General features: G+C 37.8%; 1 protein-coding gene across 1 annotated transcript in view; it reads right to left on the reverse strand.

Annotated features, from left to right (window-relative positions):
- Positions 1–19795, reverse strand: part of LOC132130013 (voltage-dependent N-type calcium channel subunit alpha-1B-like) — a 121544-nt gene that overhangs the window by 42894 nt on the left and 58855 nt on the right. The window contains exons 6-21 of the mRNA XM_059541579.1: positions 19238–19341; positions 17292–17407; positions 16844–16933; positions 16189–16278; positions 15677–15895; positions 14534–14646; positions 13746–13858; positions 13139–13270; positions 8703–8775; positions 8483–8600; positions 8081–8148; positions 7818–7924; positions 7304–7366; positions 3681–3850; positions 3058–3184; positions 2764–2893 (exon numbers count right to left, since the gene is read on the reverse strand). Coding sequence (XP_059397562.1) covers positions 2764–2893; positions 3058–3184; positions 3681–3850; positions 7304–7366; positions 7818–7924; positions 8081–8148; positions 8483–8600; positions 8703–8775; positions 13139–13270; positions 13746–13858; positions 14534–14646; positions 15677–15895; positions 16189–16278; positions 16844–16933; positions 17292–17407; positions 19238–19341 — 1833 coding nt within the window. The remainder of the gene's footprint in view (positions 1–2763; positions 2894–3057; positions 3185–3680; positions 3851–7303; positions 7367–7817; positions 7925–8080; positions 8149–8482; positions 8601–8702; positions 8776–13138; positions 13271–13745; positions 13859–14533; positions 14647–15676; positions 15896–16188; positions 16279–16843; positions 16934–17291; positions 17408–19237; positions 19342–19795) is intronic.

Here is a 19795-nt window from a genome sequence, read left to right on the forward strand (position 1 = left end):
TCATCCGGGAGAAAGCTACCATCCAGCCGGGAACGAGAAGGGTGCGCTGGAGCAGACCACTCGAGGCCGAGGCTCGCCGCGGCCAGCATGAGCACTCGCATCAGCTCCTTATCGATATCCGCCCGTCTGCTGGGCCTCTGAGCAGAATCCACGGAGATCCACGGAGCTCGCCCAACCCTCACTGCCCGAAGCAAGCAGAGAGGACGTGTCCTCTTCCTCCGACGCGGCCCTGAGATGCACTTCCGCCGATGACGCGGCGGCAGACAGCGGCGGCTGACCATTGGGAAGCGATGCAGGGGAGGCCGGTGAAGCGGGGGGAACCGGCAAGCTCGGCAGAGCTGGAGGCGGTTCCGGTAGACGCTGCAAGCGGCGCTTTTTACAGCGCTGCAGCGCAGCGGATGATGCAGGCTTCGAGAAGAACGCCCGGCGAGTCCTCAGAGTCACCATAGGCATTAACTCGCAATGAGGGCATCCGCCGTCAGCGAGCGCGAGCGCTGCATGGTCCTCACCCAGGCAGGAGACGCAGATGATGTGACGATCTCCTTCGCTGAGCGGGGCTCTGCACGAGCCGCACGAGGGCATCTTTAAAAAGACGCAGCTCTTTTATGAGTGTGCGTCGCAGGGCGAACTCACACAAGGATATAAAAGGATATAGGCGCCGGACAGCGCAGCAAGAACGGCAGTAGAAGGCAGCGAGGCCAGCAGCTTCAGAATGGCTCGTCCCGCTGATATGCCTCTCAGACGGCGCTTGCTTCCTCCGTGATCCAGCGATGCGTGAGCTTCGCTGAAGAGATGAAAAATCAGGTGAGTCAGCCTTTTCGAGCTCCTTTTATAGGGTCGGGCCACACCCGTTTCGGCGGGAAGTGGCGTGATGGGCGCGAAGCGTCCTAATTGGTCTGATATTGCATCAGCCTGCGCTCGATAGGCTGTGCACTTGCTGCAAAGCAGCCAATGAGCGAGCGAGCCGTCTCGCCTATGGCTGTGTACTGCTGCAAATGCGCTTTACAAAAATTCAAAATTAAGGATAATTTTTTGCTTCAGTATTTCGTGAAAAGAGACTTTTCCCGTAGCGTCTTAGCTAAGACGCAGTACGAGAATACTCTCGTAAGAGAACACTCAAGTTTTTTTTTCTATCTTTCAATCCTTCCACATGAGCAGCTGTGAAATAATGAAAGCAGAGATTCATTGTACAAGCCGATGATGCTCAGTGAATCAATTAGAAGGAAAATACAGTGGACTATAGGTTTCTTGGAGACACGTTTACACGTAATTCTCTGTAATTCAGAAAACAATGCTTAATTAGCAACGATTATGGGCTAATGCGGTGGCAATAGGTACTTAAATCTGCTCACGGGCTGTCCCAAATAAAAAATATTGTGCAAAAGCCAGTCAGTGGGGCTAGTGACAAATAGGGTTGCCAACCATCCTGTATATTGGAGCGAACTGAGAAAAAGTGGAAATCCTCCGACGGCTGGTCGCTACCATTTCACAGCGAGCAGGACTTGTGTTAATGCCAGTTACCCTCACCATCAGTGTTTCTGTTTTCAGCAAATCCGGTCGTTTTGGCGGATGCAAACAACATGATTATTTTTATGAGGGAAGACGTGATCAATAAGGGAAGTCATCTTTCACTATTTTAATGTTAAAGAGAGAAAAACATTTTACATTTAAGTAACTGCTAGCGTATTCTTAACCTTGGACCTTATTCTTTTAAGCACCAAAACCATAACATTTTAATTGATATATATATATATACAGTACAGACCAAAAGTTTGGACACACCTTCTCATTCAAAGAGTTTTCTTTATTTTCATGACTATGAAAATTGTAGAGTCACACTGAGGCATCAAGGGCTATTTGACCAAGAAGGAGAGTGATGGGGTGCTGTGCCAGATGACCTGGTCTCCACAGTCACCGGACCTGAACCCAATCGAGATGGTTTAGGGGTGAGCTGGACCGCAGACAGAAGGCAAAAGGGCCAACAAGTGCTAAGCATCTCTCGGGGAACTCCTTCAAGACTGTTGGAAGACCATTTCAGGTGACTACCTCTTGAAGCTCATCAAGAGAATGCCAAGAGTGTGCAAAGCAGTAATCAAAGCAAAAGGTGGCTACTTTGAAGAACCTACAATATGACATATTTTCAGTTGTTTCACACTTTTTTGTTATGTAAATAATTCCATATATAATTCCACATGTGTTAATTCATATTTTTGATGCCTTCAGTGTGAATCTACAATTTTCATAGTCATGAAAATAAAGAAAAATCTTTGAATGAGAAGGTGTGTCCAAACTTTTGGTCTGTACTGTATATATATATATATATATATGTGTGTGTGTGTGTGTGTGTGTGTGTGTGTGTGTGTGTCTGTATGTATTTCCCTTATTTTTCTATGAAAAACCACGATTGTCCCGTATTTTCCTTTAGTAAAGTTGCCAACCCTAGTGACAACCCTAAGCATGACAGTTCAGACAAGGGCTGCCATACTGCCGTACACGACTGTTCTTGAGTTATGTAAACACCACTGATGTCATAACCCAAGCTTACAGTGAAAGACAGTGTCAATGAGATCAGTGTTTGCTGGATTTTATAGATAACATTTATTAAATGAACAGTATTATTTAAAAATAAAACAGTATTATTAAAAAAAAAAAAAATGTATAACTTACATAAAAATAATATATGCACAAACTTTTTTTTTGACAGATTTGGATATTATAGATTTTACATTTCCTGACATTTCCAGGGAGGTCTGTGTGTCTTACATCATTGCGCGGGGCATTGGCCTGCACAGGGTCTTCAGCAGCGAGGGCGATGCTGCTCATGGTGATGACTGTGAGGATACACATCTCAAAGTACCGTAGGTTCACCACATAATGACACAACCGTCTCACTCTGTCGAGACAACATGAAGAAACAACACTTATTCACAATATTTAGCAAGTACGTTACAACTAAATGCTAATTCTGTGCAAATTGAGGCAAGTTATATATGTGATACATATTTAAAATCTCTCCCCAAGAGTTTTCTGAAAAATAATAATTGGGGTTTAACTCACGGGTTAGTTGGACCAAACACAAACATGGAGCTGTATGGCAGAATGTGTTTGGGTGCATTCTGATTAAGCTCATCAAGATCCTTCTTTTCCTCATTCAGCAGTAGACTGTCACCATCAGTGTTGTTCACTGTCAAACAGATGATCATTAGAGCAAAGATGAGGAGAGAATGTCACATCTTCTAAGCGGCGCTACATGATTATGTAATAAGTAGATAACCCTTAAAGGGATAATGCAACCAAAAATACTGTAAATATTCTGTATATGTACCATGTATTCTGTAAATATACCTTGTATTTACCCTCATGTCACTCAAAACACTTTTTCCCCTGTGGAACATGAATGGAGTAATTCAGCATAATGCCTAGGCTGCTGTTATACTGAACTTATTTTCTAGGGTTGCATGGAACAATTTTATGGTATCTTTGCATCCAATGGTGGCAGCTTGGACATTTTTTTAGACATCTCCTTTTGTATTGCAAAAAAATGATATATGTAAAATACACTATGTATGTATGACTAATTATATGAAAAAGTCACTAGTCAAATTATTCAATTGATGTGTTATTTTTGGCACAATGTGCTTATATTATTCAAGCAGAAGATATAAAAAAAAAATACTTACTGGGAATGACTGCAGTCTCTCCTGGTGGGGCAGTTATGGTGACAGGAATGTTGACTCCGGTTGGGCCCACTCTGGTGCTGTTCTTTAGATTATCTTTTTCTTCTGGCTTCTGTTCAGTAGGAGACTGGAGAGGGCTGGTTGCTAAGCTGTCTGTACCTGTTGGTCTGCCCCTGTAATATATATATATATATATATATATCCAACATACATACTCAATATATGTTAAAGTGCTGCCTAATGGTTTGCAAAGTATATGCAAATCAAAGCAAAAATGAAATTGTAGGAAAAATGCCATGTCTGATCATGCATTCAATGTCAGTCTATTCAGCATGTCTATGGTCTTAAAATGTCTCACAATAAATGATGAATGGCACTGCATTATAAAAAAAACATCAAAGAAATGTCATTTATTTGAAAGAAAACAGCAGAGATTTTTCAAGCAGAGACTTGCAGAAAATAAAGAAATGCATACAGTATGAAAACATGAGGGTGAGTACATGATGTCAGAATTTATTTTATTTAATTTTTTTTGCAGAAAAAAAGTAATGTATACAGGTAAAAAAAAAAAAACATGAGAGTGAGTACATGATGTCAGAATTGTATTTCTTTGTTTTTATTTGCAGAAAAAAATAATGCAATACAGGTTGAAAAGACATGAGGGTGAGTACATGATGTCAGAATTTTTATTTTTGGGTGGACTATCCCTATAAGTGTCCAAATAGTTTCTGAGGCCACCATACAGTCTGAGAAATTAATGTACCTGTGTTTTTCCCTGCATTCTTCTCCATCCAGTGTGGACTGGGCTTTAACACGTGGCCGGTGTCTCCTCCTTTCTCCATTCCCTCCTTCGCCGTCTCTGTGATCTCGTATCCTATCTTCGCCTCTGCCACGATTACCAATCGTGCCATTGCCATTCCCGTTGACCTCTCTGGATCGGCGAGAATGGTGGTGTCTGCGTTCTCTCTCCTCCAACCCTATGCCCTCCTCAGGAGAACCAGCTGTGTGGTGGTTCCTGTGTCCTCCTTCCTGATTGCTGCTGTGCTCCAGGGTGTCCTGGTGCTCCCTGTTTTGGCTGTGGTGTCTATGGAGCCTCCCCTCTCCAGCATCTCCGTTCTCTCCTCGAAATTGATGATGCTTCCTTGGTTGGCTAGAGGACAGCTGAACGTCTGGAGTGTCTCCCTCTGTGTCAGTCCTGGAATTGTCCACTGTGCTGTCTCTGTGCTCCACTACAAGCGGACGATCATGGTGGGTCTTCATGTCGGGCCGCAGATGGAGCGCTGAAGACATGCGCTGACGCTCTTCAGGCTCTAGTTCATTGTAAAGGGCCTCGCTGCTGTTACGCAGGTTGTGTCTACGCAGCTGGGTGGTGCGCTGCTCCCATATGGACAACTTCTGCAGTGACCTCTGCTGCTCTTTACTGAGGGACGGGAGAATATTCACCTGAATTACGCAAATCACTTTGTATTACCTCCGATAACACCCACATCCATGAGCCCACCACTGTTGACCACTCGAAATAACACTGATCATGGTTAAAGGGATAATACACCCACAGAAATTAAAATTCTGTCACTCACCCTCATGTTGTTCCAAACTTGACTTACTTTTTTTCCTGTGTAAAAAATATGATGTTCTGAAGAACTTTGGTAACCATATGAATTCTTACAGAAATGTAATGCATTTTTTGCCCATACAGCGGAAGTCAATGGGAACCGAAACCGTTTGGTTACCAACTTTCTTCAAAATATCTTTTTATTATTTATATGAATAAATTATGACAGAATTTTCCGTTTTGGGTGGACTATCTCTTTAAACTTCATGACATCATGAGAGTTTTACATTAGACTAAAACTTGTTGCTATTGCAGTATTAAAAAGTACTAAAATAGAAATACAAATAAAGCTTTATAGAAATATTTAAATAAAAACCAATATAAACGATAAAGCACATAACAAAATTACTAAAACTTAAACTAAATTTAACATGAAAACTAAAAATTAAAAAAATAAAATGTTAATTTAAAACATTAATACATACTATAATAGTAATACCGATCTAAATATAGGTTGTACAGTACATCTTAAAGGCACGGGTCATTCTTTAATTCTTAAAGCTATAGTATACAAACAACCAGCTACTCTGGACTTCAAAGGGACAAAATAATAAACATAAATGACTAAGCTTAACTAAACTTTGTAAGTTATGGCAAATTTAAAATGAAAGTTCACCCAATAATGAAAGTGCTGTCACACGGTTATTCCACTTCATGCTGTTTCAAGCCTGTAACCTTTATTTCTTCTACTGTATGTAACACATAAGGAGAAATTCTTATTGGTTGTTCTCAAGCATTTGAGTGAAACAGTGGTTGGCATAGAGGTTTTTCTATAAACAATAGTTTCAGCATAATCTGTATGTCATGCTCTGTGACTCATGCTTTTCACTTATGTCCAACACCAAATGCTGTTCCATTGCTAAGGGGGGACAAAGAGCATCATGGGACTACAGTGACTCAGAAGCCCTAATGATGTGCTAATAGCATGTAATAATGATAAAAACAACTAAAGTCGAAAAAAAAATAACAAAAGCATCCTGAGTCGTGTCACTATACCTCACAAAGCGACGACATGGAGGGTAGACATAACTCCTTAGAGATACATTCAGGGTGGCACAACACAAAAACGACAGACATGTTAAAGACAAACACATTATATGAAAAGAGGTCAAGAGAGAAGGAAAGTACAACTAGAGAGAAAGGAAAACTTAACACAGACAAACAACATGAACCCTCAGATTTGAATATACTTTCAATGCACCAAATGATTATGCTGTTTCTTGGTGAAAAAAGTGCCATTCTATCCCTTGCATGCACACGCACACACACACACACACACACACACACACACACACACACACACACACACACACACACACACACACACACACACACACACACACACACACACACACACACACACACACACACACACAAAGAACAAACCCACACAGTACAAAGGCCGTTGATCCAAATAGTCACTAAAGCTTGCAGACAGCACACCCAGACTGCTCTGTTTAGCATGCTAGCAAATATTAATTATATATAACTATATAAAAACTAAAAAAATTTTGCCCAAGTTTTTTTTTTTAAACAATAGAACAGACAACATTTTTTTCACACAATCTGTCAAGCCGGCATTCAAAGTTTGTCTTGACAAACGTTCCTTTTGTAGTTCTAACTTCAAGAGTTTTGTTGTCTTTAAAGAGCACTAAAATAATCAACTACTAACCATACTAACACCAGCCATATAGACATGTATATGATTCTGTATGAAAGCATTTGTTTACTATTAAAATTGATGCTATGATCATCCCCCAAAATCAATGAGATGAGCTACAACCAAAAAGACAGAGAAGGAAAAACAATGAGAGGATTAAAGCTGAAGGTGAAAGTGACTGGAATAGGTAGAGATATGGGAATAGGAATAGGAATAGAAAGAGGAGAGGAGAGGAGAGGAGAGGAGAGGAGAGGAGAGGAGAGGAGAGGAGAGGAGAGGAGAGGAGACGAGAGGAGACGAGAGGAGACGAGAGGAGAGGAGACGAGAGGAGTAAGTGAGAGCAAAACTCACGGTGAGTGAACGCTGCAGACTGAAGACCTGCGAGAGATTGCATCTCGATTTTGCTTTACAAAACTGCACATGTGAAACAAAAAAACAAAAACAAAAGAATGAGACACAAACACAAATTAAAGGGAGGGAGCAGATGGCATTCAGGGTGATGTCACTCTGTCTGTCCACCTGTCAGTAATTTGGGTTTTTTACCTTGCAGAAGCTTGCAGGCAAAATTAGCATATGTAAAACACATATGGCACCATAATAATCTCTGCAGATGACATAATTAAACTATAATAACATTGATTTGATATAACTCATTACCCTAAAGCAACAAATTTATGAAGAACAGACTACACAGAGCAGGTTTAAGGGGAGGTCAGGGTCACACTGACATTGACTGGACAAACAATCAAGCGATCACAAAACTTAATAGAGAAGTAACAAATAACAGCTACTGTACAGTGCACATTAGAGGAAATGTTCCATAGCATATAAAAAAAAATACAGTTGAAAAAAGGCAGACACTTACGCTGCTATAGAGATGTTGGCAGCAGACATGGGGCTGACCTCCTTCACCTCCATGGCCTTCTGAAGAGCGATGCTCTTCTTCGCTGCCTCCTCTTGTTCCTCTTCATCCTAAAAGCATAGACATTGCAGAAATAAATGATTAGGATAAAAGAAACCTACATCCTCAGGGTGTTTTGTGACAATGTAAGCATGATAACAAAAAAAAAAACTAAATAAAATGATCATAAATCAGGCGACAGGGAGCTTTTATTAAGGCCAGAGTACCTTTGTCAGCTCCTGTGCATTGGCAAGGTTATCCACAGCGATGGCCAAGAATACATTGAGAAGTGTGTCTAGTTATCAGGTTAGAGAATTGTTTGAATTTCATATCGCATTTCATTCGATATAAATTCAATTTGCATTAAAAATCGATTACATTTTATCAATAATTCCAAGAAATTTTACAGATTTTTTTATTTACTTTCTTCCATTAAAATGTGTAAAACATTTTTCTTTCTTGAATAAATGAACTGAAATTAATATACAATATTTATTTTAACAATTATCTTTGCCTCAGACAATATTCACTATTTGATTCTCCATATGTTGGACTTTTTAATCTAGATGCATTTTAAATAGTCTTGTTCCTGATGATCCAACAATGTGAACAAATGTACAACAGGATACAGTTTCCAAACAGTGTAAGAACAATGAAGTAGACAGAGGAGAACATTCCACCCCGAACGCCACCCTGGGACTCTATCCCATGATACATCACTGCATTCCAGTCCTCTCCTGTCAAAATCTGCAAGAGGCATAAACAGATCAAGCACACCAAACAGTCTTACACTTTAATACATGAAAAAACACATTAACATTCACAAGGTCAAATTAAAATAAAGTATACCTGGAAGACCGTCATTATGGCTGCAGGAAAGCTGTCAAAGTTTGTAGTGGGAGTTTCATCTTCAAAGTTAAACCTGGTTGGGACAAAAGAGAGAGAGAGAGCTTCAGTGCATTTGGTGTAAAACAGGCTTCAGAGGTACGTTGACAATTTTTTATGTCACTTCTAGTTTTCTTTTAATTGCAGGGCTGTAAAAAAAAAGATACTGAGTTACTAGGATCAAAATTCTGTTTTCCCATCACTTGTTCCCTTGAGCACAGCACTTATCATCAGTTACTTGTGGGTTTAAATGTTAAGAACAGTGTAACATTCATACTCAAATAATATATGGCTTGTTTTTAGCTTTATTTTAATTTCTTATTCACCTTCTGGATGAAAACGTTAAACACAGAGACCCTAATCTCTATCTAGAAGGGCTTTGGCACCCCTGTCTTTCATCTCAACCCCATAAAAACTTTAATAGCATATATGTCATACAAAAATGGAGGCTCTCACACCCATATAATTCCATTGAAATCAAATAACATTCAGCCACACACCTCCATTTCTGATATAATGACAAACTGTCATTCAAGCCAGGCTCAGATTCACGACCTCTTGCACGTGAGGCAAGAAATATTTGTCCCTGCCTCAGATGAAATGACCTGGAGGATCAGTTTTCTTCTTTTTTGATCCATCCCTATCATTCCCATCCTCTTTCTAGCATTTTATTTTTAGATTTCAGAGTTCTCTTTCAGTCCTGCCATCTTTAACTCTCTCCAAATTGCATTTCACAGTCTGGTCTTCAAGGGAAACACAAGAACACATTGGTGACTCATCCATTCATAAAGGAGATTCAGAGCACGCTTGCTTTCACAACAGTGAATGATGGTGGAAAGGACGTATCATTCAGTCCTGGCTTGTCGTGGGATGTGTGAACTAGCCTTACATCTTAAACATAAAGAGGTTTCCAACAGAAGTTGCATTAGATGCCTTATTGCATCCTCGCTCAAACAAAAGGCTGTTCACTCATAGAGTACAAGAAGCTTAGAATGTGCTTGATTACACAGAACTGCAAAAGCAAAAATTAACAAAGAATAAAACTGATTTTGTAATTGCCAGTGAAGGGTCTAACAGTTTTTTGCAAATGTATTTCACACCTACACATGCAAACACGTCAGAGAACAAACCTGAGCTGAAAATGCTGACAGAGGCTCATTTGACAGGATGTTCTGCTGGAGGGTAAGACTTCAAATACTTCATCTAATTTACCTACCATGTTGGTTATATCAACCGTAGATATTTCTCTGAACCACAAGAATTAAAAAATCAACTTGCATTTTAACAGGCACAGATGGTCAGAAAACTCAGTGAGCAAAGACTAAATTAGAAAGTCTCTTCAAACCACTTGAATATTTATGCTCAGCCCTTTCACTGGTAATCTGCGTGACAGTAATTTAACAAATTTTAAGGAATTTGACAAGACTTTAAAAACACAGCCGACAAACACAGACAGTTGAGCTAAAGCCAAAACACCCTGTGGGCTTTAAATAGGAATGGGAGATGTGCATGTACACTGACGTCACAACATGCACAAGATGACCACCTATCAGAACACATCAACAAGAATGAAGATCAAAAATGCTGTCAAATTAAAAATAGTTCTACTAGTGCAAGTGATCTTTATTTGGAAGGGCAGAAGTGACTCATGAGTATGAATTCTGACTCTTGAATATGCATTTCTTCCTTAAGACACAGGGTCTGGCTCTGATGACTAACAGCCATTCACACAGAACGCGTTCTGGCGTTAAAAGCAGCTGCATGGAGTGCAACAGAATTGTGCACAACTCGGTGTCGGTGAACACCCATACTGCAATGATAAATTAACACTATCACTATACTCCAGATTCATCCAGTCACATCAATCCATTGTGCTCAAGAGGTTTGGCTGGTCAGCAAAAAACTATTTTGAAGTAAAAGTATTAAACAGATACAGTTTATAACTGACTGCTAGCTACACTAAATTGGTTATGTGTAGCCCAATGCCAAAAAAAGGGAGAGAAAGAGGAAGGATGATGACTAAAGCTTTCATTCATCACACTGCTTGTCAGCGGGGTGCCCTTCATTAAAGCAAGCAGACACACTGCATAATCAGCTCGGCAATTCTCTGAGCGTAGATTTAAATCCCTGTTGGCACGCTGAATCACTCTCTCTGTTCACAAGAGCTGGCACGAGGACAGAAGGATTGCAGAAAAGAAGGGAGAAGATGATGGATGGATGTACTGATATTACAAATTATCTGTATCAGTTACAAATTATCATTACTTACCTATAAGGCCCTAAATGGTTTAGCTCCTGCGTACCTAACTACCACGTTACAATCCATCACGCTCCCTAAGGTCACAAAACGCTGGACTTTTGGTAGTTCCTAGGATAGCAAAGTGCACTAAAGGAGGTAGAGCTTTTTCACATTTGGCTCCCAAACTCTGGAATAGCCTTCCTGATAATGTTCGGGGTTCAGACACACTCTCTCTGTTTAAATCTAGATTAAAAACACATCTCTTTCGCCAAGCATACCAATAATGTATGTCTTAAATTGTGAGTGTAGTTGCATCTGATCAAATGTGCATTTTTATTCATTAGCTTGGGTTAAACTAATTTTACTTTGTTGGATCAGCAGCTATGCTAATGATGTCTCTATTTTGTTTCTATGTTTTGCCACGGATTTACACAAGCTCCAGTCTGGATCCAGAACACCTGAGAAGAGATGATGCTGACCCTCAGAGGACCCCAGATGATGCTAACCTTAAATCAACAAACAGAACTAACAATTATTGCTACATGTGTGACTGCATCATATAATAACTATTAATTAATAATATTGATAGTTCATCGCCTAGCTGACTATGTCTTTGTAACGATAAAACCTTTCATATTCATCCGGAAGAAGGAGGCGGGAACCGGCAGACAATCAAACGACATTTAATAATTCAAAAATAAACACAAAACAGCGCACCAGCCCCTCACGGACGACTGATGCGCACAAAATAAAACCAAAACACAACTAAAAGCCCAGGCCTGGTCCTCTCTCGTCCTTCACTGACGTCGCTCCAGTTTTATATCCTTCCATCTCCTCCGTGGGCCTCGAGACCGGCGGGTCGAACAGGTGTAGTTCATCTCCAATCACTCCACCGGCCTCGCTCCCACGTCACTCGGCCCCGCCCCACTCGTCACAGTCTTGTATTATTTTTTTTTTTTTTTACTTTTTCTAAAATCCTGTCAAACGTGCACAAACTACTAGCTACTACTAAATATTGTATAAACATAATTTTCTGTAAAGTTGCTTTGTAACGATTTGTATTGTAAAAAGCGCTATACAAATAAACTTGAATTGAATTGAATTGAACTGATATTCTGAAAATGCATCCGATAGAATTAATTGATTTAAGATGGCAACAGAAACAGACTAAATAATAACATTAAAAAAATATATATAATACCAAAAATGCTTTTAGTGGCTATGTGTATAATCAATTTTAGCGGCTATATGAAAAGAGTAGTAGGATTTCAGAGTATTTATGAAATGGGAGGCAAAAAGTACCCGGATGACTTACTGTTGGCACTTTACTATTCCAGGAGGCCACAGGAGAGGATTTGGGAATTGCAGCGAAGTGACACAACTGATGCTGGTAGGTCACTTGACAATGAAAAATGACGAATGTAGTATATCCAGAATACATTCAAACTACACACATTCATTCTATAAAGAAAGTTTTTCTTTTTTTTAATGGCAAAGTAGTAATTACTTATTCAAAAGAATTGTCAGATTTTTGATGCAGCCAGTGTCCAGGAAGTCTGAGGAAAATACTAATCTCTCCAGAGCTTCTCTTCTCAACAACGACTCAAATTAAAAACTGCACTTGACAGTAGGAGACATTTTACAACCCCATTACATAAATGAGGCTGCACAGTTAAGCACATGTTGTGACCAGTTTTGTTCATGGATAAATCAGCAGTACCCCAGCAGATGGAGCCTAGGCTGATCTCAGTCCAACAGAACACAGTTAGACTTAAGATCAGCTCCAGAAAACTGCTCTGAAGCAGATGCCACAGGGGTGTTATGGAAACTTCTATCAGAGCTTCATGGTAGGCCTGCTGTGGTCATAAGGCATAAGGATGCATGCAGATTTACAATTCCAGCATCTTTACAGACTCTGCTGAAGCACAGTCACTTTTAAGTGATTGTAGTTATGTGAACCATAAGCATTTTAAAAGGTTATGCCTATTAATTATTTAAAAAGTGCATGGCCCAGGTTATATACCTTTTACATACCTTTTAATCTGCACACTGTTTGGTGAAGAATATTGGGCATATAAAAAAACTTTTTTTTTCTTAATTCCGAGGGGGAAATGGACAGAAATGGCTGGAAAAATGGAGGAAAATTTTAGAAATCACTCACTGGCCCCCGAAGAGTTGCATGCCTAGCAGGGCAAACACTACGATGAAGAGGAAGAGGAGGAAGAGCAAGCTAATGATGGACTTCATGGAGTTTAACAGTGAAACCACAAGATTCCGCAAAGAGTTCCAATACCTACAGAGAGAGAGAGAGAGAAAATTAACACATAGAATTAACTTGAAAAAAAAATTATGTTTTAAATATATATATATATATATATATATATATATATATATATATATATATATATATATATATAGCTTATATAAACATAAATGTTTAAAACTAATGAGTACTATTTTAATATTATTGATTTTCTATTTTTTTATTAAGAAATCAATAATATTAAAAAAGTACTCATTAGTTTTACACATTTGTGATGGACAACATGTCAAGATTTATTATAGGTATTATTAAACACTAGTTTCAGAGAGTATACTTTATGTAAAAAATGTTGGTCATGTGGTTTATTCTAAAGTACCAGGAATTCCAGATCTTAATTATCAGTGCAATATCAGTTGCAATATTTAGATATGTGATTGTTTTGACCTAACCCAAGTTTGAAAGCATTCGCAGATCACACAATACAGGAGTGTATTCATCCACTTACTTGGTTACTTTAAAAATACGGAGCAGGCGCAGGGCTCTCAGAACACTGATCCCAAAAGATGCACCAGGCTGGATCGCTGCCCACACCACCTCAAATATACTCCCCACAATTACCTGAGAAATCAAAAATCACCAAGAATCTCTCAGTTATACAAGTTTATTTTGTGTAGTGTCTCATTTAAATAAAATGTATTAAAATATTAACCAGAAAAATATATATACCATATTTTTCGGACTATAAGTTGCACCTGAGTATAAGTCACATCAGTCCAAAAATAGTCATGATGAGGAAAAAAGCATATATTAGTCTTATTGGACTATGAGTTGCATTTACTTAGAACCAAGAACCAAGAGAAAACATTACCGTCTACAGCCGCGAGACGGCGCTCTATGTTTTCAGTGGTAGACTACAGGAGCACTGAGCAGCATAGAGCGCCCTCTCGCGGCTGTAGACGGTAATGTTTTCTCTTGGTTCATTTCTCTCGGTTCATGTCAAATTAATTTTGATAAATAAGTCGCACCTGACTATAAGTCGCAGTACCAGCCAAACTATGAAAAAAAGTGCCACTTATAGTCCGGAAAATACGGTATCTTAAAAGGTAATTAGAATACACATAAAATATATCAAGAAAATCACAGTTGGAGTGAATGTGAGTAAAGTGGCTAAGCTACAACTCATGAACGGTCTTGTGGTGATTTAGTGTAGACATAAGTATATCACAGTGGCTGATAATGACTGACTGGATGCAACCACACAGGTCTGTCTGAATCATGAGTGCTGTGACTCACCCCAAAGTCAAAACAGTTGAACGAGGAGTGAAAGTAGTTTCTGGGCCCCAGGCCATACATCTTCAGAGTCATCTCTGTCAGAAACAGACCCAGGAATACAAACTCTGCCAGGTCTAACAGCCCACAGAAATGAAAGGAGAGATAAGGTTATCTGTCAACACCCAAGCTTTTCCCACACAAACCTTCAAAACTAAACTTCTTACAAGGTAGAGCTGGACAACACAGCTAAAAGGAAAAATATATCAATATTTTTCAGCCTTTTGTCATCTTCAGTATAAGCTTTTATTATTAAATAAATTATATATAGGTTCAATATTTAAAGTAATATTTATTGAAATGCATTTATATCTAAATATTTATTTACATCATATGATTTTAAATTGATAAAAAAAACGAATATGCTCAGAGGATCTATTATTATACCAATGAATATTAATACAAATGTAACCTTATTTGACTATGGTTTAAATATTTAATTAAATCTTCTATTTATTACAATTCAAAAATACACAATAATGAACATCAATGTTTACCAGCATATATTTCAACTTTTACAATACTTTTAAAGCATTTTAATATATGCAGTGTTGCTACTGTTGACTAAAACTAAAAAGAAATTAAATATTACATAAAAAATAAATAAGTCGAAGTACTGAAATCACTCAAAGTAAACCTTAAATAAAAATAAAATAAGTAGAAATATCTAAAAAGCATATAAAAATGACAAAGCACTTAATAAAATGTATAAAACCAACTAAAATTAAAATGAAAGCTAAAAACTTACAAATAAAAGCAAATTTAAAAAAAAGGAAATGAATAAATAACACTAAATATACAAAAATGTCACATACTACGTTTTGAGTGATGCTGCAAACACATCACAATGAATCAGTTTTGAATTTATTCACTGAAACTGACAGTTTCAACTACTTTAAACTACACACAGAAATTAATTAAACTGATCAAGTAGTTTTATGTTTGAGAAACTGAAATGAGACACTATTAAACGTCTATTTTAAATCTTTCATGTTTGCAAGTAATGCTGCATGAAAAACTGACATGCTAAAAAGCCAAACTAAATACCCCCAAAATTCTAGCTTTTTTACACAGTATATGAATAAATGTTGTATTTGCTTTGCTTACACAGGGCCCTGGTGAGCCACTCTGGCTGGTCGTAATGGACCATGGCCACACACATTGTGTTTAATCCCACCAAACACAAAACGATCCAGTAGAAACTTTGCGCCTTCACCATTCGCCGAATGAAAAAGCGTATCCTCTTTTCTTTTCGCCGAAAATACGAGGAGCTATCGTTCTTAGAGCTCTTCAGGCTAGCTCTGGCAAAAGGTGATCCAGGTGGCGCTAGAAAGATGAAAAATACATTCAAAACACAAGGGAAGATATCCAAACTCTGATCACAGAGCTACTACAGTAACTTCATCTTTAATCTAACAATGTATAATACAGACAAGAATATGAACTGTATTTTATTCAGATCAGTGGCAATGCATTTGTTATTCATGAAAGAGTTAGTCTAAGACACATAAGTGTTTAGGATTATCAGCCTTTTAAATTTCAAATAGAAGGAAGTATCTACTCAAGCTTAACTGTGTTTAAGTCACCTGATGAACTGAAGGTCAAAGGTCAAGGCTTACCAACAGAGGAGATGTCTGTGAAACGTTCCTCTCCCTCTTCAGCACTGATGAGGTCATTCCTACCCTTCCTGCTTTTCGTTCTTTTCAGGACTGAAAACAAAATATGTGCACACGCACACACACACACACACACACACACACACACACACACACACACACACACACACAGACACAGACACAGACACAGAAACACAAATAGAAAAATTAACCCCAAAGTCGTTTGAGTGGCTCACCAATGATTTCATTTTTTTATTATACGTAAAATAAGTAAGCTTGATCAAAGTTCTTGTAGGGAGAAGAATTTATTGAAAGTAGTAATGCAGTAGTTCCTCAGCAGCAATGTTAGCAAGTCATCCTTCGAACAATCTTAACCCAAGGTACCAGACCTTTATACCTAGTAACAAGTGTGCCACAAACAATACAATAACACCCGATGGGGGATGGGGGGTGGGTATATCTAGATAGTTATCTAGATATTCACTTTTCTAGATAACTATGCCCAGGTGAAAAGATCACATTTTAAACAGCACAGATTCCCAAAAGCCATTTTGCCCTATAACAGTGCAAAATCATGATCACATTTGAGGGCCTGGTTTATCACAGGATACTATGGTAAACCAGCCTCAGGGACATAGCCCTCTAACCCTCTTTTCACCTGAGTTGTTCTGTTTCTTCTTGTACCACGCACCATCCAGAGGGGATTTCTCCTCAGCTTTCTGATCCTCTTCCGCCAACAGCACCTCCTCTGTAATGAATAAATATCAGCAAGAGTGTCAGTAAAACCATTATGCAGTATTTTGTAAATATGTAAGGCTTGTTCATGTTCAAGTCTAATGCAACAACAGCGACAAAAATATGAAAAGTACACTTTTTTTGGCACAAAATCTATTCACAATCCATACTGCACCATTCTCTGCAAAAAAAGGAAATGCTGAGAATTATCATATGATTTGAAGATTTTGATTGTGACATTGAGTATTTTCTTAATCCTGTCTGTTATAAAGTAAATCCCAGGAAATGTAGGTGTAACAGTCGAAAACTTTTCAGAATCAGATGTATATCAAAGAATTCAAAAATATGAATACAGTGGAGTGTAGATATACCTGCTTTGCATATCCATTCCAGGTAGCCAGTGAGCTCTCTCTCAATCTGCTGCTGTCTGCGAAGCTTCAAGAATTCCTGCCTCTTCTCCACTCGCTCTCTTTCTTTGGCAAACTCCCTGAGAGCAAAGACAACAGTGTTGGGGTAGTTACTCAAAAAATGTAATTAGTTACTAGTTACTAGTTACTAGTTACTTCTGTAAATTGTAATGAGAATACTTTACTAGTTACTGCATTTGAAAAGTAACTTCACTACTTATTACTTCACTTTACTTTTTTTAGGGCCCTATAAATCTGTTTGATGAATAATTGTATTTATCAAAAAGCATGTCTAATTAATTTAAATCATAACACTTATAAATTTTCACAGCAATTTACTAAAAGTTTAACAAAAATTACATGTTTAGGGCCCTATGAAATGTTTTATTTTTTCTTCACCATATGTTTTATTTTTTTAACATGTGTAATTATTTAAATGCATAAAAACAACTTCATTTATAAACATTTTCTTAAAATAGCCTTATGAAATGTTTTTTTCCCCTCAGAAATTCTGTTGTGTATTTAAATTTCAAATGAAGGCATAAAACATTCATTTAGATTTTCTTTTGAAGATAAATTGCATTTCCTTTTCTTCTTCTGAGAAATATATTTTCAATCTCAGTATGAACAATAAACACAAACTATGCAGGATATAGTAAAAACAATTGCACAAATTGTCTTCAACAATACAGTGCTAAACAGTGCAAATGGTTCACAAACTACACACAAAATGAGTGCGAAATATTCAGAGTGCAACAGAAAAAAAATAGAGTTTTCTCATGCAAATATCTTATTGTGTTTTTGTATTCAAGCACTCACGACAGACTTTACTTTCACTTTGTTTTCGTTCATTTTACAAAACAATATGTTAAGTAGTAGTTCAAAATATTAATAATAATTAATATTGGTTTAATATGGGGCAGTTTGAACCAATCTGGGCACGGGGTGGGACTAAGCATCAACAATCATTTCTGTTTGGCTCAGAGGAACGAAAGCATTGGTTTCTTCTGACGAATCAATGTTGTCAAAATGCAATGACGTAATCACGTACACTACGGCGCCTCTGAATATCTATAATGAGATAAATAGGAATCTCTGCTTTACATCACTTTTTGAAGCATTCAGATTGGAGGGCAGTTCAAAAGTTATTAAACATTAAAGAATAATAGTTATTTTTAGCCGCGGGCGGCTGTCTCGGTCTTTAAGGGTTAAGCTCTAAGATCAATCGTTATCGGGAAACCCAGCACAGAACTTTACACACAGGCAAACACGGCATGTGTAACGCAGGAAAGCGCGTTCCTATAATCTAGTAAAGTAGTGTAGTTACCAATATTATTAGTGTAATGCGTTACTTTACTTCGTTACCCAAAAAAGTAATAAAGTTACTGTAATCCGTTACTTTGTAACTCGTTACCCCCAACACTGAAAGACAATAATGCACTTTTTACATTATGAAACAATTATTTTAAGTAGCTTACTGTACATTCAGAATTTTTTACAGAACAAATGTTAATGAATATAATAGTGTTCCTGTGGCTCAGTGGTAGAGCATTGCGTTACCAGTACAAAAGGTTGTGGGTTCGATTCCCAGGGAACACATGTAAGGTAAAAAATGTTAGCCTGAATGCACTGTAAGTCGCTTTGGATAAAAGTGTCTGCCAAATGCATAATAATAACAATAATAATAACAAATTTGATTCTGAAATAAACAGTCATGATACAGACAAAATGAAAGTGCTTTATTAATAAAGGAAACAAAAGAAAAGATTATATATCAAAAAAACACAATAATATTACTGTGAAATGGCAGGCATTTCTAGAATACAAAAGATCAGTAATATTTGTTACAAAACTAGATTTTAACAAAAAACAAAAGAGAATAGAGAGAAAAAGAACAAATGCATACATACCCTGATAAGACTCCCAGGACGAGGTTAAGCATAAAGAATGAGCCAATGATGATGAGAGGGATGAAGTAGAGCCAGTTCCAGGTGTTCCCCGAGGCATCGTTGGCCTGTGTGTAAACATATACAGTGAGTATTTTAGAGTTCCACAATCAATATTATCCAACAAACAATAGCTGATTCAATCAAAACTCAAAATTCTGCATTATTTTACTTTTCTTTCTTAAACAAAATGCAATAGGAATCATGTTCATGTTCATGCAGTTACAATGAGAGAGTATGAGAAAGTATGCAAAAGCACCATAGAAATATTGTAAAACTGGTACACAACTTATTCAAATCTTCTAAAGCCATATGACAATTTAAGAGCTTCACTTTAGCTTTGGTGTGCTCATTGGCGAAGTAGCTTGATTAAGCAAGTGTGTGTGTCCTCCACAAAATAATTCTACTAAAAACTTGCATCATCATCCAGCAGGTAAAGAAGTCAGCTACTGGAAGGACAAACAAACCTGCTTTTACATTAAAGAAAAGAATGACCAGATGTCTTTTGTTAGGATACATACT

Source organism: Carassius carassius, chromosome 47 (genome assembly GCF_963082965.1).
Source record: "Carassius carassius chromosome 47, fCarCar2.1, whole genome shotgun sequence".
NCBI classification, from domain to species: Eukaryota; Metazoa; Chordata; class Actinopteri; order Cypriniformes; family Cyprinidae; genus Carassius; species Carassius carassius.